Source organism: Psittacula echo (assembly GCF_963264785.1).
Source record: "Psittacula echo genome assembly, chromosome: 1".
NCBI classification, from domain to species: Eukaryota; Metazoa; Chordata; class Aves; order Psittaciformes; family Psittacidae; genus Psittacula; species Psittacula echo.
Genome location: NC_137735.1, coordinates 137,323,135 through 137,349,794, shown reverse-complemented (window position 1 = coordinate 137,349,794; position 26,660 = coordinate 137,323,135). Strand labels below are relative to the sequence as shown.

Below are 26,660 nucleotides of genomic sequence, written 5' to 3'. Positions count from 1 at the left end.
TGTCAGACACAGGTAAAATTTGTTGTGCGTCCAAATACTAACTGGGGACAAGAGAGTGGCACCAGCCCTGACTGGTTCAAAACCTGCCCAGGGAGCGCGAGTGACCAGGGCGGGTCACGGCAGTTCGCGCAGGCAGGCGAGCGGGATGGTGAGCACTCACCTCATGACCAGGGCCCGGCCTGGGAGCTCTGCTCTGGCTGCCCCGGTGGTGGCCAGCGCACGGACCCAAACAGAGCCGATGAGAGGGGAGGCTGCAGCGCAGAGCTCGGAGTGTAGAGAGTGCCTGCACTGGTCTCCTGAGGGAAGGGTGCGCAATGGGCAGGGCTGCACTCGGTGCTCCCCGGTGCAGGTCCTCCTGCAGCAGGTGGCTGAGCTGCGGGATGCTGTTAATAGGCTGCAAGATGTCAGGGAAGCAAAGAGGAAGCAGGACTGCCTCCTCCAGGCCCAAACTGTGCAGGGGCCTCAAGTGTCCCCTGCAGCTCATGGAGGAAAGAAGGAGGCCGTTAACCCAGGAAGCTGGGAAATAGTAACAAAAAAAGGAGGAAAAGGACAATTAAAAGCAAGGGACTTTCTCCTAAATCTGATGTCCCCACCCAGAACCGCTTTGCTGTCCTGCAGGGGGCTAACGAGGAAACACACTCACACCATGAACAACCGGCAGATGCACTGGTAAAGAAGATCTCTACTGGTGCTGCCAGGAAAAAGCGGCGGGTCGTAGTACTCTACTTTGAAAGGCACAGAGGCACCCATCTGTCGGCCTGACCCACTCTCAGGGAGGTGTGTTGCCTACCAGGGGCACGGATCAGGGATGTTGCAGAGAGGCTGTCTGCTCTAGTAAGTCCCACTGACTATTATCCACTTCTAGTGATCCATGTGGGTGCTAGTGATACAGATAGCAGTAGCCTGGAGAACATAAAGAAGGACTACAGAGCCCTGGGAGAGGTGTTTAGGGGCTCTGGAGCTCAGATTGTCTTCCCATCAACTCTCCAGGATACAAGGGAGGACCATAAAAAAGCTAGGAGGATTGGGCAGGTTAATAAATGGTTAGAACAGTGGTGCCATAGTCAGGGGTTAGGGTATCTAGAACATGGGACTCAATTTAATAGGCCAGGTCTACTGGGGGCTGGTGGAGCTGGTCTGCCAAGAGCAGTTTCAGTAGGACGCTTGCCAGACTGGTCAAGGATGCTTTAAACTAGATGTGTTGGGGCACGGGGGCATCGTTCCATCCCAACACTCCCAGTCAGTTGCCAGCACCTATAATAAATGGTCGGAGAAACGCAGAGATATTCCAGCCGCTCCAGCCAATGAGCCAGCTTCATTTGGAGCTCAGCTCAGATGCCTCTATACAAACACCCGTAGCATGGGGAACAAACAAGAGGAATTAGAGATCTGTGCACGTCTATGGGGGTATGATATAACAGGCATCACAGAAACATGGTGGGATAGCTGCTACGACTGGAGTGTTGGAATGAAAGTTTACAGGCTCTTTAGAAAAGACAGGCCTGGCAGACAGGGAGGGAGAGCTGCTATTTGTGTTAGGGATAGGCTGGAGAGTATGGAACTCTGTCTGGGGACAGGTGAGCAGTCAACAGAGAGTTTGTGGGTCAGGGTTAAAGGGAGAACAGCAATGGGAGACATTACTGTGGGGATCTGTTACAGACCGCCTGATGAAGAGGAATCTGTGGGTGAAGCGCTCTACAGACAGATAGGAACAGCCTCACTCTCACAGGCCCTTGTTCTCATGGGAGACTTCAACCACCCTGACATCTGTTGGAGGGACGGTACAACCCGGCACAAGCAATCCAGGAGGTTCCTCAATTGTGTGGAAGACAGCTTCCTTCTGCAAGTAATAGAGGAGCCGACAAGGAGAGGTGCCATGCTTGGCCTCGTGCTCACCAACAGGGAAGGGCTGCTTGGAAATGTGATGCTCCAGGGCAGCCTTGGTTGTAGTGATCATGAGATGGTCGAATTCGAGATCCTCGGGACAGTGAGAAGAGCGTGCAGCAAGCTCACTGCCCTGGACTTCAAGAGAGCAGACTTTGGCCTCTTCAGGAACCTGCTTAGTAAGGTTCCATGGGATATAGCCCTAGAGGGCAGGGGGGCCCAAGACTGCTGGTTGATATTCAAGGATCACCTGCTACAAGCTCAGGAGTGTTGCAACCCAACTAGAAGGAAGTGCAGCAGCAGGGCCAGGAGACCTCCTTGGATGGATAAGGAGCTGCTGAGGAAAACTGGAAGGAAAACAGGCTTATAAAAGGTGGAAGCAAGGACAGGTGGCCTGGGAAGAATACAAGGATGTTGTCCAGGAAGCTAGGGACCAGGTTAGGAAAGCTAAGGCCCAGTTAGAATTAAACTTGGCTAGGGATGTGAAAGATAACAGGAAGGGATTCTATAGGTACACTGCAAATAACAGACAGACTTGGGACAACGTAGGCCCCCTCTGGAAGCTATCGGGAGAACTGGCTACCCTGGATTTGGAGAATGCTGAGGTTCTTAATGATTTCCTTGCCTCGGTCTTCACTGGCAAATGCTTTGACCGCACCACCCAAGTCTTGGAAGGCAGACACAGGGACTGTGAGAATGAAGAACCTAGGCCCACTGTAGGAGAGGATCTGGTTCGAGACCATCTTAAGAACCTGAACGTACACAAGTCCATGGGACCTGACGGAATCCATCCGCGGGTCCTGAAGGAGCTGGCGAATGAAGTTGCTAAGCCACTGGCCATCATATCTGAAAAATCATGGCAGTCAGGTGAAGTTCCCAACGACTGGAAAAAGGGAAATACAACCCCCATTTTCAAGAAGGGGAAAATGGATGACCCGGGGAATTACAGACCAGTCAGTCTCACCTCTGTGCCTGGCAAAATCTTGGAGCAGATTCTCCTGGAAGGCATGCTAAAGCACATGAAAAACAAAGAGGTGCTTGGTGACAGCCAGCATGGCTTCACTAAGGGGAAATCCTGCCTGACCAATCTGGTGGCCTTCTATGATGGGGCTACGGAACTGATGGACAGGGGCAGAGCAGTTGACATCATCTACCTGGATTTGTGCAAAGCCTTTGACACTGTCCCACATGACATCCTTGTCTCTAAATTGGAGAGACATCAATTTGACGGGTGGACCACTCCGTGGATAAAGAACTGGCTGGATGGCCGCACGCAAAGAGTTTGGGTCAATGGCTCGATGTCCAGCTGGAGACCAGTAACGAGTGGTGTCCCTCAGGGATCAGTGTTGGGACCGATCTCGTTCAACATCTTTGTCGGTGACATGGACAGTGGGATTGAGTGCGCCCTCAGCAAGTTTGCCGATGACACCAAGCTGTGTGGTTTGGTTGATATGCCGGAGGCAAAGGATGCCATCCAGAGGGACCTCGACACGCTTGTGAGGTGGGCTGATGCCAACCTTATGAAGTTTAACCATGGCAAGTGCAAGGTCCTACACCTGGGTGAGAGCAATCCCGGGCACATCTACAGGTTGGGCAGAGAAGAGATTCAGAGCAGCCCTGCGGAGAAGGACTTGGAGGTGTTGGTCGATGAGAAACTGAGCATGAGCCGGCTTCAGTGTGCGCTTGCAGCCTAGAAAGCCAACCGTATCCTGGGCTGCATCAAAAGAAGCGTGACCAGCAGGTCGAAGGAGGTGATCCTGCCCCTCTACTCTGCTCTCGTGAGACCTCGCTTGGAGTATTGTGTGCAGTTCTGGTGTCCTCAACATAAAAAGGACATGGAACTGTTGGAACAAGTCCAGAGGAGGGCCACGAGCATGATCAGGGGACTGGAGCACCTCCCGTATGAAGACAGGCTGAGAAAGTTGGGGCTGTTCAGCCTGGAGAAGAGAAGGCTGCGTGGAGATCTCAGAGCAGCCTTCCAGTAACTGAAGGCAGGCTATAGAGATGCTGGGGATGGACTCTTCATTAGGGACTGTAGTGATAGGACAGCGGGTAACAGGTTAAAACTTAAACAGCGGAAGTTTAGATTGGATATAAGAAAGAAGTTCTTTACTGTAAGGGCGGTGAGGCACTGGAATGGGTTGCCCAGGGAAGTTGTGAATGCTCCATCCCTGCGGTGTTCAAGTCCAGGTTGGATAGAGCCTTGGGTGGCATGGTTTAATGTGAGGTGTCCCTGGCCATGGCAGGGGGGTTGGAACTAGATGATCTTAAGGTTCTTTCCAACCCTAAGTATTCTATGATTCTATGATTCTATGAATCAGTCAAACAGCTCTATACCTTGCTAGGATATCTGAGTTCTTTATCAAACTGACTGGGTAATAGCCTGTTAAGATATTTGATTCATATACCAACACCAACCTCATATTTATGTTCCATATATCTGAAACAAGATCAGCCCAAACAGCTGAAAAAACTGTTGTGATTAATTTTATTGATACAAAATTATATGCAGAATATTTTCAGAAGGTAATACTTAAAACAGCAGCAAAAAATTACGATATCCCATAAATGTGTGTATGCAGTAATTTGTGAACTCAACAGATGTTTGTAACTCTCCTGTTTTCTATCTATAGAAAACAGTTGCTTTCTAGGCTTTACTGCAACTTAATAGTAACTGTACATTTTATTCAGTCTAGAAATATGTGCTTGCAGGGACATCTAAACACTCACAGAAATGCAGATGAAACCACGAGAAATCACGTAAATCATTCTATTCACTGCTGTGGTATGATTTACACCTTTATCCCTGCAGAATATACATCTTACCTTTCCTTTAGATTTCTGAGATAACACAATATTCCTGAACAGTTTGGTCAATTGCTTCACTAAGTGTTTAGTTAGAAAGTTTTCCCCAAAGCGTAGCCTAAATATTTGTGTGCATAAAAAATAGGGCAATCACCATTTGTTTAGTTCCTTCCTTCCCTACCACCTCCTTGTGACAAATATTGATAGGTCTCCCTATAGCAACCTATCGCACAGCACAACACTTACGTATTTATTCCTACCATCACCCCTCCCTTCCTCCACCACCGCAATCTTTGCCTTATAGTATGCGTCTACTAAATCTCTTCTTCTTTTATTAAGCTTAGTGTTATGACAAAACAGCTTAAGCATAACCACATCTAAAATCTGGCGTGACATCAATTTGCAACAGTTAGCCTATTTCTGTAATTCCGCTCCATAAATGGGACTCTGGAAAGTTCATGTTTAACCTCTGCTGATGATCTATACAAGGAAACACTTTGATACAACCTGCTAGAAACTGTGTTTCAGATTTTGAATGTTTCATAAAGGAATAAATGAACGTTAAAAAATAACTGCTTTAAAAGTTCCAGAAGCATACAGATAGCATAAATTTTGTTTACTTTTGAATAAGAATACTACCGTCCAACTATATACTAGGCATGGAATTGTTACGGTATAGATGAAATGCAATCTAGAGAAGAAAGTTTCATAGACAGAATCTTTCACTAGAACAGCTAAACCAACTGAACGAGGAAGGAGGCAGACAAGCTTCTGAGCACACAAGCTCTTCTTCAGATCTGCAACAAAAGTAACAAGTACTTCATGTTTAATGTCACGTTATTTTATTAGACATTCTGAACAAAACCAGTGGTTGGCGTTGGGAAGCAAATGTACATGCTCTCTAAGCTTCCCTAAACCCATGTTGCTACATCATTTTTCTACAGAAATGCGTCTCAAATTCCCAGAAAACAGAAGGGGAGACTAGGCTGAGCTAATTTAAGTCTTGTTTTGTGACTGTCACATCTGCAGCAGAACTAGAAGTGCACAGCAAATAAGCTACACTAGAGAAATTAAAGAAAGGAAACTGGATCACTTGGTTATAGATTGGGTGCGAAACAGCTTCTATTGCTAAGTCTCCATAGACCCAAAAGTGTTGTGTGGCAAGTCACTGAAATCAGTTCTTCATTCTCAAGAGTTAAACATGTGCTTTCAGCAGGAACAGACTGAAGCACAGCACTTTCCCTGATGCTGTGGCTATAAGGTGCCTACAGCTCAGTGCACTGTGCCTATAATGTTATACAGCAGCCCAAGATCAGCCCTGAGACTAGTCCCACTGTCTCTTGTGGCACCTGATATCAGAGGCTACTCTTGGGAAAACTCTGTGGCTAATTTCTCCCTATGATACTGGCCATGGGATATGTAAGATGGAATACATAAGTTGCAAGTTTCATTGTCAGTTTCACTACGGCACACTGAAGAAAACCCAAAACAGTATAGACATGCCACACAGCAAAGAGATATAAGCACCTTACCTTTAAATTGCTGTGTACGTAGAATTAAAGCTACACTTTGTCAGAGTTGCAGTGCTAAGTGCTTCATAGAAAGAAAGCAGGGAATGCATGTAGGGCATTCCATTTCTGATACAGGCAAAATTAGTGATACACATTCTGACCTAAATATCAATGCCTCAGTTCCTGCAAGTTCAGGATACTACTCATTCATTGATGGAAATGGGTGTTGGGTAATTTCTCAAGGTCCACAAAGGACTTAAGTATTACAATGATGGTAACTTCGAGAGACCGTGATAAGGAAAGACAGTATTCTCTGTAAGAACTGGAGAGTACACAATATGCAATGCATTGTGCAAAATCGCAAAATAAAGAAGGAAGTGTGTTCTCAGCAATTAGCAATTAAGGCAGTTGCTGTTACAGAATATGGTGCAAGAGGCCATATAAGCAGTATAGGAAAGCTGCGTGAAATGGAAGTGGTGACTGCCTTGCAAGGGGAGCAGGAAGTAAAAGAAGGCATGTTCACTCACAACAATACACAGTTTATGTCTGCACCCATGGGCAGCTGCAGCCCCAGGGAAGTTAAGCACAGCCTAGCAATCCCTTCAGTCTGAATGAAGGCAAGATGTTCTGCTTCCAGGACCTCCAGCAAGCCACAGCTTGCGACACGGATGTGCTACCATAAGCTTAGGTGCCTTCTTTACTGTGATTTGTCATACAGTGTAGATACACCCTAAAGTTCTAACAGCACTTTTTCTTCTGGTTTTCTTCACTGTTTAAGTTAAGCCTTAGTGCTTAACTGAGTTTTAGTATTAGATACCTCTGTATTACTATTAGATACCACCTGACTATACCCCCGTTTATTGATAAGACCTGAAGGACTGGGCATTTTAAATTATGGACTATATGCATGTAACAAAGACAAGTCCAACATCATTTGAATTCAATTTGGGGGTTATTCATCACTCAGAACAAGCAGAACCAGTAACTCTGCTTGAAGAACTACACTGGAATTACTGGTTCATCAATGAAGTTCTTTATTCTCCTTCCTTTTGTCACTATGACTTCATTTGCTTCTATAACAACACTGCCTCCTACCTGAGCATTTCTAAGAGGAGTTTACAGTTGCTTCATTCTTCACTATTATTTTTGGTACAACTCCAGCTTCTGCCTTGTTTTATAAAAGGGAATAGCACTTCATTTCAGTTAGCTGCCTTTCTCCGACAATTTTTAACATGCCATAGGAAAGTGGATGCCAATCTCTTTAAGAAAATGTAATTCAAGTAGATTGAAATTACAAATGAAACACTGTTCCTAGGGGCATAGTCTATTCTTGGCTAACAGTATTGACTTGCTCTTCCTAAATACTAGTTTATATTTAAAAATGGAATTTAATATCACTTACATTCTTCCATACTTATAATTTCAGAAAGCAATTAGCCATTCCTTCACTAACAGGGCTCCCATGGTCTAAATTCTGTAAAATTCCTCAGTGTTTCTTAAGTAGGTTGTCACATTTTCTGTAGAAATAATTAAATTGAAAACTAGCAGTGAGATATATATATATATATATAAAAATAAATATGCTACTGTGGGCATGACTAATCCACAGTCCACACATCTGTTCAGAATGATGAAGCCCAAAACTTTTATTTTGTCAGTTTGATCCTAATGGCACCTTACACAAAGATGAAGAATTAGATGAAGAATAAATTGTTCCGGCAAACTTGCTTCCAGATCACCCCTTTTATGAGGGCTGCGCAGAACCTCCCTCATCATATCTGAATGTGTGCCAAAACACAGGCACCTATCATATGCCAGGCAGAGGCGTGAGCCCTCTGCATTCAGACAGGGAGAACTGAGAACACCCATCTCAGCTTGACAAGGGCAGAGCCAACTTGGGGAGGAAGGGCTGCAAGTCAGTCACACCATGGGCACAGCCTGGTAGTGTGATCTGTGTATGAGGAAGTGTGCATGCGGCTCAGTTCCTGCTCCTGCTGGCCACACTCTTTCTGATACAATAGGCAAGGTGGAGAGAATCCCTGTTTGACAGACCTGATGTAAGTATTATTTTTGCCTTAGGAAAAAAATAGAGGATTAAGTGCAGTTCTGTTTTTCTGGGGAACCCATTAGTTTGCTAAGAGCTTTGTGCCACTGAAAAGGCAAAGTATACCACTCTTCCCCAGGCCTGTAACACTGAACGGGGTTGTGGTAACCCAAGCGCAGGACCCAGCACTCAGCCTTGCAGAACCTCATACAATTGGCCACAGCCCATCAGTCCAGCCTATCAAGATCACTCTGCAAAGCCTCAAAGCAGATCAACACTCCTGCCCAGGTTCTTGTGATCCACCAACTTACTGACCACTCAATCCCCTCATCCAGATCACTGATAAAGATACTGAACAGAACTGGCCCCAGTACTGAGCCCTGGGGAACACCACTTATGACCAGCCACCAGCTGGATTTAACTCCATTCACCACCACTCTTTGGGCCTGGCCAACCAGACAGATTTTACCCAGCAAAAAGCACACCCGTCTAAGACATGAGCAGCCAGTTTCTCCAGGAGAATGCTCTGGGAAACCATGCCAAAGGCTTTGCTAAAGACTAGATAGACAACATCCACAGTCTTTCCCTCATCCACTAAGTGGGTGGGGCTTAGAAATTAATCCGTGTGTTTCAATTAAAAATTTTACTTACTTCTGAAAACTGTAAAATAGCTGAAAATGTGTTAGGTTTCCTATTCAGTGTTTTCTGCTGTCTGAGTTTAACAGAAAGTACTACTAATGTGGAGAAATTCTTGCTGGAAAACATTTAAATAACTGCAAGGCTTGAGCAGAAGTGAACTGAACCTCTTTACCGTTCAAATTAACTACCACCTGTATCAGACAATTCCATTAGTACCACTTTTGAGCATCTCAATTCAGAATAAGGAGAATGCTGCATCTCCTTTTTTCCTCTTTAAACTGTTGATGTTCTGTAAGCCTAAAATCTGTTAAGTAAAATTCATTTTGGTTCTCAGAGACACTTCTATACCTCTGTAAAAAGGTGCGGGGGGAAGAGATTGGCCACTAAACACAGTCCTGTCTTTGTCAGGAATTGCCACAGTACTTGAGTACAGAAAATACTTTGAAAAATATTTCAAATTCAAGTACCCCCTAAATGAATTAAACACATGGTTTTTTTACAGAGCATAAAAACCATCTTTGTTCCTTCCTTCTCAGCCTTTCTTCTTCTGCTAATCAGCCATGCACCTACAAGTGACAGTTCTTAGCAATGGGTGTAAAGGCAAAAAATATTTTTGTTTTCAACAACTGCAAATTATAAAAGGTTCAAAGCAAAGAAACAAAAAAAATTCATTGCACAAGGATCTACTCTACTGTCATGTGAGGTTCTCTCTCTTCCCCACTTCGGTCGATGGCTGATGCAGTAGGTGTTTAATGTAAGCATCTATTTACTTCCAATGTATTTCTCTCTTTTCTTTGGAGAGGTCCTTACCAGCATCCATGGAGAAGAAGCCTGAAAGTTTTCACCTTCTCAGCTTCCTTCTGTTCTTTCCATAATAGTGTTATCTCCTTGACTGCAAGCTTATTCCAGACATACCTAAGCCAATTTCTCCCTAGATGTTCAGTGCTCATGTAATCTTCCTGTTGACAATGTTTAAATTATATTTGTTTAGATCTTTATGGAGAAGCTGGCAAATAAATAAAGCTACTTCTCTTTCTCATTTAGTTGGGAGACTATTTGAAACTTCATTTATTTCTTTTCCACAGGATGAAAATGGTATTTTGAAGTTGGATATTATTTGGGTGAAATGAATGAAGAAGTTCTCTCCCTTGTTAATAAGAAATGCCCCAAAGATGCCCTTAAGCCTATCTATCAGTTCTTCTTGGCTTTGGAAGGCTAACTTGCCCAACCTCAGTTAGGTTCTATTTACTCTTTCAGAAGCTTAAGCAGTACATAACTAAAGTAACTTTATAGACTGTTATCTATTTCTTAATTAAGATGATATTATACATTTGTATATAATCCTAGTAAATGGGTATAAATAGCCTCTATAAATTGTATTAATCAAGCATAAATTAAGCTCATTCTGTAGCAAGCCCATGCTGGGTTTTTTGCATTATTCTAAACTCCTGCCAGTATTTAATGAGATAATTTACTCATTTATCTATCCATCAAGATGCTGAAAAGCAGGAACCCAATGCTTCTGCTGACATACAGAAACACATTAGCTCTTCATCTCTACGTGTCTCATACTTAGACGGATTAAAACTAATCTCATCCATAGCAAGAAAGTATCTGTCTATATTAAAAAACTGTGTCTCTTGGCTACCTCAGCTTTTTCAGGAATTCTCACTCATTTTTCACCTCATCAACATACTCACAGCTTTCTCTTCCATTTCATGCTGCTTCTACCTCCTTCTGCTCCTTTCTTACCCTTTGAGTCTCTTGGTAGCCTCAACAGTTTTTCTCCTTTCTCTTCATCTCAGTCCCACCAGATTTTAAAACAAAAACTAAGGATTAACTACTTGCAGCTGTCTCATTGTTCATTCTAACTCTATAAAGTATTTTTAGCCTCCTCTTCTTGCTAAACTCTTCTATTTAAGACTGTGATATCTATTATTCTTTGTGCATTGCCTAGAACAATGGAATGCATTATTAACTAGCTCATAAGTACCTATGTCATCAGCACTATGGTACACATGTATTTTATGTAGAGAGCCCACACTGGATATATACACATATGGATAAACACACAGAAGAGATACTAAATTAGGTAGTTCAATAAATTTTGAGAATTGAAATTAAAGAACAATTAGATGATCCTAGTTTACTTATGCCTTTATCCTTTACATACCAATGACAGTACATTAATACATTCACAGCATGTTAACAGGAACAGCTGTTAAATAATAAATGCCTTACTATACTGTTGTCAGCAGGTGCTTCAGCAATTAAACTCCAACTTCTTAATTTCTAGCTCTGTTAGGAAAAATAACTATCTTATGCAACCAAGTAAACACTAGGCATTATCCAAAGAATAAGAGAAACATCAAAAATCAAGATATTCACTGTAGAGACTTATTGTTCTTTGTGAAGAAATATGTCATCTCATAGCTTCTCTCTGCTTATCACTGCAAGAGCTTAAAAAAGCAGCTTTTAGCAGAATAGTCTACGAGCCTTTGCTGCAGGTATCATTGGATGTCTTGCCTCAACTGATGTCAGTGATTCAGCTCTTTCTCCATACTACCACTGGCTAAAGGCAGTCATTACTACCCCTCTTTCAGATGCTGTTATTTGGGAACCACATCAGAGGCCAGTTGAAGACCCAATGAAAATCAACACACCAAAACCTCCTGTATTTCTGTTTTCTTTAAATCAATGCACCCTTAGGAAGCACAACTCCTAGGTCTTTGCAAGCAAAAAAAGAGACAACACATGGGCAGAGGCATGACAAACGCAGGGACTCTAAAAGTCACATTCTCGGGATCAGTCTGCAGTATCACTAGATCAGATGCAATGTGAAGCAATGTACTACAGCTAATTCTCTGAATATTCATCATCAACTTGGAATAATGGTCATCGGAAGTAAATCTTCAGAAACACTCAAGAAAGAACAATTTTGCACATTTAAATTTTTAAAATAGCTGTTAGATAAGTAGCCTAAAATTAAGAGAAATCCATATTTGAGAAAAACCCTACATTTCATTTAGTCAGCCTCTCATTTCCTAAATATGAGATTCAACTTCGATTACAGAATGCTGTTACCTACCAAGCATACAAAAATCAGCTACTATCTGGCTTTTCCACTTGCAAGGTATCTTGACTACCTTAATGTAACCAAAAACTGTTGCTCAATTAAAGCATCCAAAATACAGTTAGGACTGCAAACACCCCTGTAAAATGTCTGTATTAGCAGCATAATCTTCTTCATATTTTTAATTGTATATTTTATCAATCAAGTTTCTTAAATGTACTGTACCTTTCCAGTTGACATTAAGAGGAGCAGTAAGAACTGTTGCCTTTCATCAGCTTTCTTGATTGAAAAATAATCATTTTGACTAATAAAGCTGCTAGAAACTTAATAAAATAGTATGCATAGTAGAATCCAGTATTACGTTGCTCCAGCTTGAACTGTACTCACATGGTTTATAACTGGATCACGCTATATAACTGGACCATACTTTACAATAATAAGGTAAGTCTATTTTATCTCTCCACAACAAGACCAAAACACATGAAATATTAATTGCTCATAGAAATCACTTCTCCAATAATTGTGAAAAAAAAAATAAAATCAGGATAACACATTTTTAGCTTCCTTTCAAAGGAATATTAGAAAGAATTAATTTATTTTTTTTCCTGAGCAAGTACTAGCTTTTCAAACAATCAAACTCTCCTACTGAAATGCAAAAGCTTATCACACATCTAAGGGCTGCACTCATTAAAGTCAGCTATCAATCAGTGGCAGTAAATCTTATCCTTAAGACATGCAACGTAATTTGCATAAAGCTCTGCTCACTGTTACTGCCTGCTAGTTAATGAATCATTCCTTCATTTCATGCTACAGTACCTTATGAAGTATTGCCATTACTTAAAACATGAGAATATTTGGAATTCATTACATTTTCTTACTTTGTGCTACCTATGCCATGCACCAATTCTGCAAATGCAAACCTTCATTTTTCTGTACAGTTCCTTAATAATCCTGAGGATCTCCACTAATATTTTTATATTGACAAGGAACTATCTGCCTGAGGTTGCGTGGTGGTGCAACCACCCCCTTCCCCCCCCAGTTCTCTCAGCCACTCTATGAGTTCAGGAATTCCCATCAGGCCTTGACCTTTGTGTAGTAAGTTGGGTGGTGAAGCATCCCTTGACCATACCAGGAAGTCTTGCACATGGCTAAGGAGTGACACACTGATCATACCAGGGATTCCTGTTCCCTGGCTAAGGTGGGAAGCAAGAGCAAGGATAATCAGTCATCCCCTGACAGGCACAGAATACTCCTTCCCTTGATTGCAGTCAAAGCGGAACAGCACCATTGTTAACGGAGTTTTGAAAAATTTCTAGTATTTACTGACTCAGGTTGTGGCCAGGATGGAAATTTACTAATGACTACAGCAAATCGTCTTGCAGCCCAATAGTGGTCCTTTGAGGTCTCCTGGACTGCAGGAGGCTGCAACCAGCATCTCCCTCTGAGTGGGATACCTCTCGGAGTTTTTAAACTCTCAAGTTTGCCATAGCTGGAGGACCATCACTAAGAGACAGCACCTGGACTGAAGTGCCCCCCACTCCTAGAGACTAAACCCTTGCCCAGTGAGAAATACCAAAACATTAGATGTGAACATTTCACTGACCTTGAGGGTAATTTTTAACAGACACCTTTATATGTCTTCATGTATGCATGAGAGTGTATGTGTGTACAGGCTGCTGTAGCAAGTGTAATAAATTCTATTGACTCACTTTATAAGATACACCTTAAAACTGCAAATTGCTGCTAGATGAAAGCTGTGTAAAATTCCCCCTGTGATGAACTGGTACACTTGTAACCTGCTAGATGTATAGTGTTGGCCAAGTCTGAGACTAAGACTAGATCCAGCCACACCTTGGCTCCTTTGGGAGTTTAGGAAGCAAGGGGATCTATTCTGAACCTCATGACCCAACAGGAGGATTTCCTTATCTCTTCCATTACATATATACCATTGTATATGGAGTTTAGAAAGCAAGTTTTCACTCCGAACCTTGTGACTCAATGAGAGGGTTTCCCATACCCTTTTGCATCTTCAGTTTCTATACAAATCAGCTTGATTCTACCTCGATTTTCCTTTTACACATTCCACTAGACTCAAACTGTTGATCACATCTGAGACTAAGACTAGGTCCAGCCACACCTAGCTCCATCAGGAGTTTAGAAAGTAAGGGGGTCTATTCTGAGCCTCATTACTCAATGGGAGGGTTTCCCTTTGTGCCTTTGGTCTCTGTATCAATCATTTTTAGTTAGATTTTACCTCATTCTTCCTTTGGATGCTTCATCCATGTAACAAGTAACAGACTGAACCTTGTCACTGAATTCTGTTAAGTTGCACCTTTAAGTCATAATAAAATCGCTCTTGATAATACCTTTGATGGTCATTCTTTGAGTGACCCTAAACCACTCATTTCACAACGGGCTGTAACTAGCAAAATTAGAAGTCTGGTTAGTCTTATTGCATTATGGAATACAAACCTTTTTACATTTACCAAAAACGATCTGCAGTTGAAAACAGGAAGTGTTTTAGAGCTAGATTTCAAACTTGGCATACTGAGATGACTAGGAACAGCTCACATCTCCTGCTCTGCAGACTCTTATGAGTCAGTCACGAGTCTCATTGCATTTAGTTTTACACCCCACTTTCACACTCATACTATTTCAAACAAAAAAAATTTAGGTTACGGACCTCATGCTTCAGGAGATGAAGCCCTCAAAAATGAAGCCTAAAGGCTAGGATATACAGCAGAACAATAAGGAGGGGCCATGAATATTAATTTTTAATGATACATAATTTGGAGGGATCTTTTACATGTGATGTAGTAAGTTAAATAGTCCTCTGAGCCAGCACAAACCAAGTTAACTTGAAGAATACATACATTGGCACTAAGCCAGGTAGGTGTGCTCCTAGCACCACACACCACCACCACCACAGCAATACTGCTTCTAGGACCTGACCTTTCAGCTATGCCCAAGAGAGCAACACACCACATACACAAAGCAGCTCAGTTTCAAAAAACACAGGGAGATTTCTAGCACAGTTGTACATCTTCTCACGTAGAGTTGATCACCAAATTGCAGTTTCAGGCTGTCTATAAGTAAGCAAGATAACCCTGCATCAGATTACATTCAGTTCTTCATTCCAAAGTTCAGTTCTGTTAGGACTAAAATTTTCTTTAAAGAAAAAAGAAAACCTTAGGTTTCTCATAAATTCCGCAGCAACAAGAAGGCTTCATGTAAATTCTGTGACCTGGAACCTTGGCTGCATTTTTCAGTAAACCAGATAATAAATTTGAGATTAACCTAAATTAGTCATCTTTAAAGAAATCTGATTAACAGCATATTATGTTTTACATGGCAATCACTGTCAGCCTTAGGTTTCAGCTATCATGTAGACCAATGAAACATGCAACTTTATCCAACTGACCTGATGCCCGTCTGGTGAACCGGTTTACCGCTGGAGCTGAAAGAAAAAGCAACATTTCAATTAGGTTATTTTTGTAATAGTCTAACATACTTTAAACATAACAATGTGATACTTCATTCAAAGTGTGACACCTACAAAAATCTGTTAATCGTTATTTTTGCATCTTTATAGAAACCCATGTTCAGACACACCTAAACTTAAAAGCAACTTTGCAAAAGATGTGGCAGGTAGTAATCAGTAAGTTTTCTAGACCATTTTCAGCTTCTTAAGAGTTACTGTTACTTACTGCTGTTCATAACTAGCTGTGAAGCATTTAGATCTGTATTTTGCATTATTCATTGAGAGCACAGAAATTGGCATCTTACAAACAATGATGCAAGCATGGATTAAAAAAGGATGTAAAGAGAATTATTTTTACTTTCACAAAATATACCTATTAGAACCTATTGGTACTATATACCTATAGCACCAAAGATACTACTCTAGAGAAAACGACTATTTGCAATTACCTCTGAAAAATAACTTTTGCTTTGACTAACCTTTAGAACTCCTTTGGTAAGTCAGTAACAATGCCAAACCCCGCCTAAACCCCGCCTAAACCCCAGTTTTACAGTGCAAAGGACTGTTTTATAGTGCCATCTTGGCACATCTCCAGCTGTGTGCTGCAAACATTTGGAATCAGACTCCTGTCTTGTTTCCAACTGGGAGAGACTGCAAAACATCTCAAAACACACAGTGTTGTCTCCATTTAATTTCCGTGTTTACCAGCTCCTTCCAGAGCCACTAGAGATAAAATAGAGAAAGAAATAAAGTTGTACATTTTGCCTTCCAAATAAAACCTTCAGCCTGCTTCTAATCAGTATAAAACACAAAGTATAAAACCTGAACTCTTCTTCCATGTTATACATTAACTGCTGGAATAAACAGTAAGAAGAAGAAAATCTGAATGACCTAATTTCAAATGTGGGCAGCAGCTACATTAAAAATGTATGTCCTTACAGTGCTTATTAATATTCAGTCTTAAATTGCTCCTAGTGTTTATATGGAATTGAAAAATTATTTTTTATATTTTTTATTTTTATTCCACTTAAAGTTTACATGGAAGTTATGCACCATTTCTTGAACATCTAAGCCAAGATAAAGGGGGGGGGGGAAGTGCTGAGAAAATAGAAGAGACAATTACAGCTCGAGACACAAACTGACTTTTTAGTCCTTTGGGGACCACGAAACCAGAGCAAAGCTACAGTGTTTGGACCATAGCTGCAGATAGTTTGTGCAAACACATACAGTAGTGACAGGTCCAAGTGGCAAGAAATACATTGGGAAACACAGCAACAGGGGTTCAGGGTGCTGGTCATAAGCAAGGAAACCTCTGGTGAACAAGCTATTACAAATGCCAAACGTACACATAGGTAAGCAAGAGAGTAGCATAACCAGCACAGTTTTTTTGAAACGTCAATTCTAATTCCCCCCAACAATATTTTAAGGTTTTATTTAATAAAACCCCAAGAAATTTAGACACTTCTTTTATTACAGCAGACACCATATTTTATGCAACTACTGTTTTGTAATATAACGGGCTGTTTCATTCCTCAAACTTCGTTTAGTTGCTAGGGTTACACTAGTTTCAGGACACTAGTCATGACTGTCACCATCAGATGCCTGAGCTGTTACCTCCAGCATGTAAATCAGCAGCAGTTCTCAGCACATCTGCTCATATAAAAATAAAATAAAATAAAATATAAAATAAATAAAATAAAATTAATAAAATATTTGGAATATGACATAGTTCTAACAAGAAATTGTAGAATAGTATTCTGCTCCCATTCAAAAGCTTTCCCCAAACTCAGGGAGTGTATTTGGCTTTGGCTGCGAGTTCTATACCTCAGCTGTCAATATGAAGATTTAACTGCTCTATACAGCTACCTTAGTGCATTTTACCAACAGTATTGAAAAAGAACATCTAACGCAAAACTAACATCATTCAGAGACTACTTCTCTTTGAAACAAGTCACTGGGATTGTCAAAGAGACAAGTCCTTTTCCAGCTACATACTTCTAAAGTCATTATTCTGTTTGGCTGAAGGAAGCTTAATTTATTTTACAATAAGTTTCACAAATTATTTACCATTAGGAAAAAAATAAGAAAAAGAAAAAGTAGCAGAAATATCAAAACCTTGACAAGCCAACAATTTTGAGCTCCTGTGAATAATCAGTGCTTGAGCAGCAACAAGGCAAAACCTTCCTCCCAGACTGGGGATTTCATGAAGGTAGTCCAAATGTGTTGCTGGGAGATTTAGAAGCAGCACCCACAGTTCTTTGTTAGGGAGCAAGCTGAACTACTCCCTCTTTCTTTTGTAGCAAATCACAATATACTTTCATTGCCCAGAAAGATGGAAGCATTAGCTTGCAAGAAGTTCTCAGAGAATCATTAGCCCTACAGAAATTTAGGTGGTATTTTCACTACAAAGTAGATGCATGGTCAAGCAGGTCGCTGTGATGCCTGGTAGGATAAGCATGGTAAGGTGGGCAAAAGAAAGTCTGAGAGGAATTTTGCTGGTGCTACTAAAAACAAATAAATAAATATCTTTCAAACATGTAAGGAGGTGAAATTACCTGAATGAAGGGATAGAACGTACCCTCAGCAAGTTTGCTGATGATACAAAGCTGGGAGCAGTGGCTGATACACCTGAAGGCTGTGCTGCCATTCAGGGAGCCTTGATAGGCTGGAGAACTGGGTGGAGAAAACCTAATGAGGTTCAACAAGGCAAGTGTAGGGTACTGCACCTGGGGAGGAACAACCCCAAGTACCAGCACAGGTTGGGAGCTGACCTGTTAGAGAGTAGTTCAGCTGAGAAGGACCTGGGACTATTGGTGGATGATAGAGTTGACTGAGCTGGCAGCAGTATTTCCTTGCAGCTGGGAGGGCCAATAGTATCCTGGGGTGTACTGGGAAGAATGTGGCCAGCAGGTCCAGGGAGGTGATCCTTGCCTTCTATTCAACCCTGGTGAGGCCACATCTGAAGTGCTGGATCCAGTTCTGGGCTCCTCAGTACAAGACAGACAAGGAGCTACTGGAGATTGTCCAGTGGAGGGCCACAAGAATGATCAGGGGTCTGGAGCATCTCTCATGAGGACAGGCTGTGGGAGCTGGGCCTGTTTAGACTCAGGAAGACTGAGAGGGAATCTCAGTGCAGATAAATACCTCAAAGGTGGGTGGCAGGAGGGTGGTGCCAAACTCTTTTCAGTGGTGCCCAGCAACAGAACAAGGAGCAATGGCCATAAACTAAAACACAAGAAATTTCATCTCAACATGAGGAAGAACTTCTTTATGCTGAGGGTGGCAGAGCACTGGAATGGGCTGCCCAGGGGGGTTGTGGAGTCTCCCTTTTTGGAGACATTCAAAACTCACCTGGATGTGATCCTGTGTAACCTGCTCTAGGTGGCCCTGCCTTGGGAGGGTGGTTGGGGTAGATGATCTCCTGAGGTCCCTTCCAATCCTGACAATTCTGTGAAAGTCTTGGCTCAGAAACAAATAGACAAATCAATGGCAAAAATATTCAATGAGGGATATTAAATGCTGCTCCTGGAGCCACACAGCACCAGGAGCAGCAGAGAGCTTTCCAGGGAAGAAGCACTACTTGCTCTGCCTGTGCTTATCATTTCCCTGGATATCTGTTTTTAGCCACTGTCCTTACTGAGTTCTGGGCTAGGCTGACTGTTAGGATTGGACTGAGATGACTGTCCTGATTCACAAGGCCCAAGTCAAGCTTCATGCACACACATGCTCCCCAGAAGAAACCCAGGCAGCCTTGTCAGAGGGATACCCCATCCCTGACAATACGCCACTTGCAACACTGCTGACACACACCAGTTCACAGCACCATATTCCAGCAAAGATAAACTTTGGAAGGGAATGGGCTTGGGGCAGTACCAATGTAGCTATTGAAGTTGTTGAGGCAAAAATATACTTTATATTAAAGGTGACATTGTGCTGAGGGTTGGTTGCTTAGAACGGTTCAATGAAACAACTTGCTAGAAAAAAATTGCCCACAGTAACTTACAACATGCACACGCACCCCCAGACTTGTGCAAAATGCACAACAAACAAAAACCACAGATTGCAAACCCTCATCATTGCAAAATCCAGCGATATTTTCCCAATAAAGGGTAAACTGGCATGCAGATAAATTCAGAACGTCCATTGATATTTGACCTTATTGAGAGCAAGAGCAAGAGCTCTGCACCACAACTAAGTAACGTACTGGTGTGCACAGAGGATCGTTTAAATGCACGGTGTCACCCCAATATTAAACATGACTCTTCATATTCTAGTTTATCTCAACCAAAATCTGTTACAAACTTAAACAGGGGAAAAATAATAAAGGTGGGGTTGAAATTAGAGAGGTTTGAATCCTGATGAAGTTTTGATTAAATTATCATTTGAGACTGTGCAAGTCATCCATCTTTACATGAAATATTACTGTTGTTTTGTTGGCGCTACAAAAGAGAGAATTCCACCATCTAAGATGTTACCTGCTGGCGACTGAAATTCATGGTTGCAAAGCCTTGCTCAGATGACTGTACAAAAGTACAGTTTTTAACATATTGTGGCAATACAGATCAAGTAAATAAACAATTAATTGATAAATTATTAGAGGCTGAAGTGTTTGATACATCTATACACCAAGACTACAGGCTTCAAAAATAGTATCAAACTACACACAACACGCACTAAAAAGTTTTCAATCATTCAACTGTCTAACCATTGCTCCTTGCCCTACTGTACGTTACCTCTCATACTATTCTTGATGAGCATTGAACAGTTATCACAATACCCCTGTGAAACAGACCATAAAAGCAGCGTAATTTTTAAGTAGAGGAGGAAATGAGGGCCTATAGGATCGTTTGCAAAGCACCAAGATTAAGAAGGTAACCATAAGAAAGGATCCCTAGCTGGGCATGGTTAACTTGTTCTGGTAGCTTGAGCTGTCCCTTTTTGCAGACTCCGAGTTTAAGTGCTCAAAGTCAAGTCTGCTTCAGAAACTGAAAGAGCTTCTTGTGCCATTAATGTCACATGGAATAAGAAGCTGAACATGTCACAGATATTAGACATGCAGCCTTCCTAAGAAGTCAGGGACTGTCAGCCTGGGATTTAACACAATGTATGGGGCTGCTAAGGATGTGCTCAAGCACTCTCTGACAACCGGACCTGTAAACTGGTGCCTTCCGCAGGTCTGCAAACCAGGGAAAGTACACAACTCTGGGCTGAGTCCTGCATAGTAGCTCAATTGTACCCAAGCCAGGGTACGCACACCCAGCTCCCCGCAGCCACTCTGATGGACGGAGACCATCAGGAGGCTCACCCACTGCATGATTTTCTACCATTTAACTCCAGTGATTACAGAAGTTATTCCTGGTTTACACATTTTTTTTGTCACGCATCTCAAAATTCCAGGCCAAGTTTCATCCAGTGAGCATCATGGGCACTACAGGCTCCACTTTCTCAGTTCCAAGCCCACCTATTTCTCAGAGGCCCAGCAACTTTCAGAAATACTTTAAATTATGCCTATTGCAATCACATGCCTATATTATGCAAATTAACATTTGCTTGTCTCTTTCATAAACAGATTATTAATTAGAATGAACTGATCAGAACAAGAGAAAATCAAAACTAAATGAATGCCTGTCTAAAATACATGCTTTAGTCAGACTTGGTTTTATGTCCCAAATGGGTGAAATACAGTTAACTCTCCAGGACAATGATAGATGGGGACACCATGTATGATAATAAATTGGAGCCTCTCTGTTTGATAAATTTTTTCAGAGGTTGAGACAGACATAAGATAATCCAAACATGTTAATGTACCTTTACACTAAGACGACTTCACAGATCCCAAGGAAGGTAGGACAAGCGCCACCACTTTGTGTGCTCTCACCAGGGGAGTCACCCACCCACAGCCAGTCTCAGCAGGGGGGATAAGTGCCTCTTCCAGCACTGCTGCAGCCTCAGCACGGCTGGAGCTGACCCTAGACTAACAAAACTGTCTTCCCCAAACTAACTCCAGCCAGAGGCTTCTGAGTGTGAGTTCTGCAGGCACATCACAGGGGCACCTGAGGCGCCCCGGGGCAAGGGCAGCTATGGGGCAGCAGTAGCACTGGAGCTGGGTCTAAAAGCAGTTCAGCTGGGCTTGTGCAGTACAACCAGCACAGGCAGCAGTGGCACAGGCAATCCACAACCACAATGGCACAGGCTATCCACAACAGATAATTTACCAGTGGAGAATTGACATCTGATTCTATTTACAGTTGGTATACCCAGAGTGAAGGTACATTCTTGCTTAGAATCTCTATATATTGAATAGTACTAGAATACAGTTTTAGGAAGATGATAAAATCAAGCTGTTAAATTTACATAAATTATGTAATAAAACTGCACAATATAGATGTCTATATTCCTTAAGAAATTCTTTACAGTTGAAATAACTTTAGAAACAGTTCATTTTACTCCAAAGAGTTAGTCTTCCTTCCACTTATCAGACTTGGGCTGGTACATTCACTGACAGTTTGAAGAAATCACTCTGACAAAGGAGGGAGTTGTCAGGCCTGTGGAGAATGGTTCTCATCTTTTCTCTGTGAAAGACTGTGACAACTGTGAGGAATGAGGACAGGGGATGAGCCCAGGGAATACATGACTATCATTCAGAAGACAAACAAACAGCCCTTGCAATACAGTAGTTAAATAGTATAGCTTTCTAAATAACTGTTTCAATTTCTGGAAATTTAACAGCAATGGCAATACTGCAATGGCAATACTTTAATGATGAAATATGTAAGATATATTTTATTAATTCCCCTCATCAAATAAGTCAGTCTCAAAAGATGACTTTTTATAAGAAAGATTCAATAACAGCACATACACTGGGCCTTTACACAAGGAGAAAGGTAAATTGCAGCCATGTGGGTGAATGCTGAGTAACACTCAGCCAAAGAACTTGAAAGGTTAGACAGCAACCCTGCCACCAAATTTCCCAATAAACAAAGCTTAGCATCCCAGGGGACTCTGAAGTCCACTCCAAAACACTGTTCTATCTTGAGGAAGAAAATCCACAGCTCTTCAAAGGGTAGGATCTGTACCCACAGAGATTTGGTTCCATCCGAAGAAGGGTGTGCTGCTAGAAGGCATTGCAAGTACATGCTCTTAGGAAGCACACGTTCCCTAAGGAGTCATGGCTGCTACGTACCCAAGGAGGCAGAACACATACATGAATTCACATACACAAATTCACATACACAGGCAGAATGCAGGCAGTGAGACATGAAGAACATGCAAGCTTTCAGGGAGTACCAGAGACAGAGACTGAGGATGAGGAAGAAACAGTGCTACGCTGGTTGTATTTACGTGCCACTGAGAGAAAAAGTGAGAGATAAAAATGTGGCTGTTATAAGCAAAGTATACACTGGTGAGAGAAAGTGGCTATATCAGATGGGATGCCCTACAATTTTTATTTCTTTTAAATTAAAAATGACATCTACAGATTCTAAAACCACCTGCACCACAACAAACACATACATAACTACTCCTATCTCTGAAGACATTGACACATCTGTAAAAGAATAAAAATATACAGAAACCAGAATATCCTGTTATCCTCATTTTTATGATGTGCAACAGAATAAACTAAATTTACAAGAGCTTGTAGTCCTGTCATTCAGTCGGTCAAAAACTAATTTTGAGATTTTTATTGGCTCTGCAAATTACTTATTACTTTTCAGTCTGGAAAACGAGTTCCCTTTCACTGTAGAATAGTTACTCAAGAAATCTGGGAAAGCTTTATAACCAAAATAATTTGAAAACTAGACCAGATAATTGCCTTGCACTCCTTGTGATTTACCTCTGGAGCTCATATTTCCAGAATTATGTGCTGGAACACTGAGATCATCCCTTTCCAAACCCAACACAACACACTTCCAAGGGCTGTATGACTACACAGTAACAAGCCACAAATTATTACTTGACAACTGAAGAAGTCTGACTTCATAATTTGCATTTAAAAAGCTCTGTAAAATTTTTGGCAAATTATTTCACTGATTATTAAGATGTCACTGCAAGAACATGAATTAAATACACAGATAAATACTTTGGGTTTTGCTTTGCTGAAGATGAAAACTGTGTATCCACTTAAATACATAGTATCAGGAAAAGAGCAATGTTATAAAGTCCATGAAAATGTTTAATAGAGAGTCTAACATATTATTTCAGGACTTTTACATTATTTCCAGGTTATAGTTAGCATTGATGTTCAATATATGTGCTTTTAAAATGCTACTATGGAGCAGCACACTTTCATGGTCATGCTTTGACATGTACATACAGCCAGTCATTATGCCACAAGTTGCCTGGTTATTTAACCTGTTATTTAATAGAAACCTCAAAACAGAAGCAACCAAATCTTTCCTACTTTATCAGTTAAGAGTTTTCAGCTTTTATGAATAATTGATGCCATATGTAATTACTTACACTGAAAATAAAGAGATGAAATGCCTGTCTGATATGTTAGACCAATGACTGAACACAGTGAAACAGGCTGTCACAGCCTATTAATGGGAACAAAATGCTGCTGTAGGAGATTGTATTCACTTTTCCAACACAAGCAGCTCCTTCAAGATTTCAGCTTTTTTACTTTTAAATGTATCATTTCTTTGAGATTAATATTAGAACACATTAGTGAAGACATTGCTGTATCGAGTTTTTCCATCATATGTCACACATAGCATGTTTCCTCTGAGAAATTCAGCCTCATTATTGCATGTGACCAGTACACTTAGTCATTATCTCATTAAAAGTAATCATCTAGATAAAAGGAAAAAAAAAAAAAAAAAGGAAAAAAAATACTTCACAGCAATATTTCTAATCCTCAGTTATACTACAGACTGCAACAAGTTCCTTTGTGCTACAATTTGTCTAGGCACAGGCTGCAGAAGTGTACCTGTGCAGAAGTCCTGTCTTGGAGTACTTGTTGCCCTCAACCCCAGGTTGCTCAGTGTGTATGGTGAAGACAGTGTGTATATGAGAAGATTTCTGCCCACCAGAGACAATATGTTTTGAAAGCTAAAAGGGAATATTAAATTAAGCATAAAAATACCAATAATTATGTAATAATAACAAATGTATGTCAGAGCTCAGCCTTCCTGAGATGTGACCTGAGCTATGAAGACCCAAGCCTTCCCACAGAGCCAAAACCTAAGACCTGGAGCACTGCTTTAGCTTGGTTACAACCTATAGATGCTGTTTTTCTTTCACCCTGTGTCCTGGGTTCAGCAGTAGCAGTCAGTTTTTCTCCTTCTTAGTAGCTTTTGCAGCACTGTGTTTTTGACTTTCGGCCTGGGAATGGAGCTGATAACAGCGATGTTTAGACTGACCAAGGACTTTGTGAGTCTCATGCTCTGCCAGGGAGGAGGAGAAGCTGGGAGGAAGCAGGGACAGGACACCTGACCCAAACTAGCCAAAGAGGTATTCCATACCACAGCACATCATGCCCAGGATGTAGAATGGAGAGTGCCCGGAAGGGCTGGATCATGGCAGGGTGGGGGCGAGGTACCAGTTGGTGAGCGGTTGTATTCTCTTCCTTGTTATTTCCTTTATCATTATTACTATTGGTGGTAGCAGTAGTGATTTGTGTTATACCTTAGTTATTAAACTGTTCTTATCTCAACCCGTGGGAGCTGCATTCTTTTGATTCTCCTCCCCGTCCCTCCAGGAGCGGAGGGAAGAAAGGTAGGGGGGGAAGTGGACTTCGTGGTTCTGATTTACGGCCTGGGCTTAAACCACGACACCCTGTTTTACACAATTTACCAAATTGCCTATTTTTGCCTACCAGAGTGGGCTGGGTTTGTTTAGTTTAAGGGGTTTAACATAATCACTAAACCCCAACACCACTTGCAGTAACACCCCTCTTTGCTAAGCAATTTATTACCATCTCTAAGTAATATTCCTCTACATCCATAGCATAGCTTCCAAATGCTACTAAACCCCATCTGACACAAAATGTCAGTAATACTTTTATCTTCTTACCATCTGTAAATGGCTTCTTTCCACTTGAAATTTCATGGGCTATTTTAAGAACTTTATGGTTATTTGCTTTCTAACACTGCAGCGTAGGCATTTATATCCAATTTCATGTTCTTTTCTGCTTTCTAATTCTGCTGCCTGAAGCATATTTACTAACGCATGCACGTCCACTGTCAGAATTGGAAAAAATCTCGTCATTCTGCCAAAGCTCTACCAGCAGTGCCTAAATCAGTTGGGTGGTGCTGCTCACCTGTAAACTATCAAACTGACATTTTTTGTGGCATTACGCTTCAGGATCTCATAATCTCTTCAGGATCTCATATCTCTTCACCATCTCATAAAACCAAGAATAATCTGCACCAGTCCTTGAATCAGTATTTTTGTCAGAATGCTAACCAGACCGCCCAAGACTTTACAAGAGTGACCTGTTGTCTTGAATTCCCAACAGCCAAAAGCTTCCCTTAACCATTACACAACAGTGCTTTAGGATCTCTTTTCTTGCAAAATTTTGGCCTACGTCTTTTGTCTCTTGACAGTACCTGAAGATGTATTTCTTACAAAGGAATAACATTGCAATCTCGCTGATGGTAGTGGGTTGGAGAAGACGTCATGGCTGTCAGTATTGTTCTCCGAGGGAGTACACCTTTGTGTAGAGTTTATAATTATCTCACCTATTTTATATGGTTTAACAACTGTGAACATAACTGCTTTCTCCCATATGCATTCATACTACCTGTGTTTAATCCAAAGCCTCAAACCTTTTAAGACTCAGGCTTTCCTACTATTATTTGTGGTTTTGTCACTTTGCTGTTAGCATTGCAACAAATTCCTACATGGGAAAATACCAATAAACCTTTCTGAAGTTAAGATTTTATACAAAGTCTCTGCCTGCTTCCCAGGACTATCTTAGCAGAAACATGTGGTACAAAGCACCTTGATGAAGAGGTATACGAGTATGTACAACCTGCAATCTGCATTGCCTGCTTTTTTACTTCCTGGTGAAATTTAAGATTTTGGACTTGATGTGTATTTTAAAGCTTGTATATTTTAAGAACATTATGCACTTAAAGGGAGTTTCTCTTGCATTCATGATAATTTGTTCTCAGCTAGTCAGAACAAAAATTGACAACTTTGTTAGCTATCAGATCATAAGACAAAGCACATTCTCCCACTTGGTTTTACAGGAAGGCTGACAAATGTACCTCAGCAGAG

The 26,660-nt window shown here is 41.4% G+C and overlaps 1 protein-coding gene across 1 annotated transcript in view; it reads right to left on the bottom strand.

The window, feature by feature from the left end:
• The window catches only part of PRKAR2B (protein kinase cAMP-dependent type II regulatory subunit beta), a gene marked incomplete at both ends in the record, with an annotated part of 88,684 nt that overhangs the window by 44,416 nt on the left and 17,608 nt on the right, over positions 1-26,660 (bottom strand). The window contains one exon of the mRNA XM_080614676.1: positions 15,378-15,413. Within this exon, the coding sequence (XP_080470802.1) occupies positions 15,378-15,413 (36 nt within the window). The remainder of the gene's footprint in view (positions 1-15,377; positions 15,414-26,660) is intronic.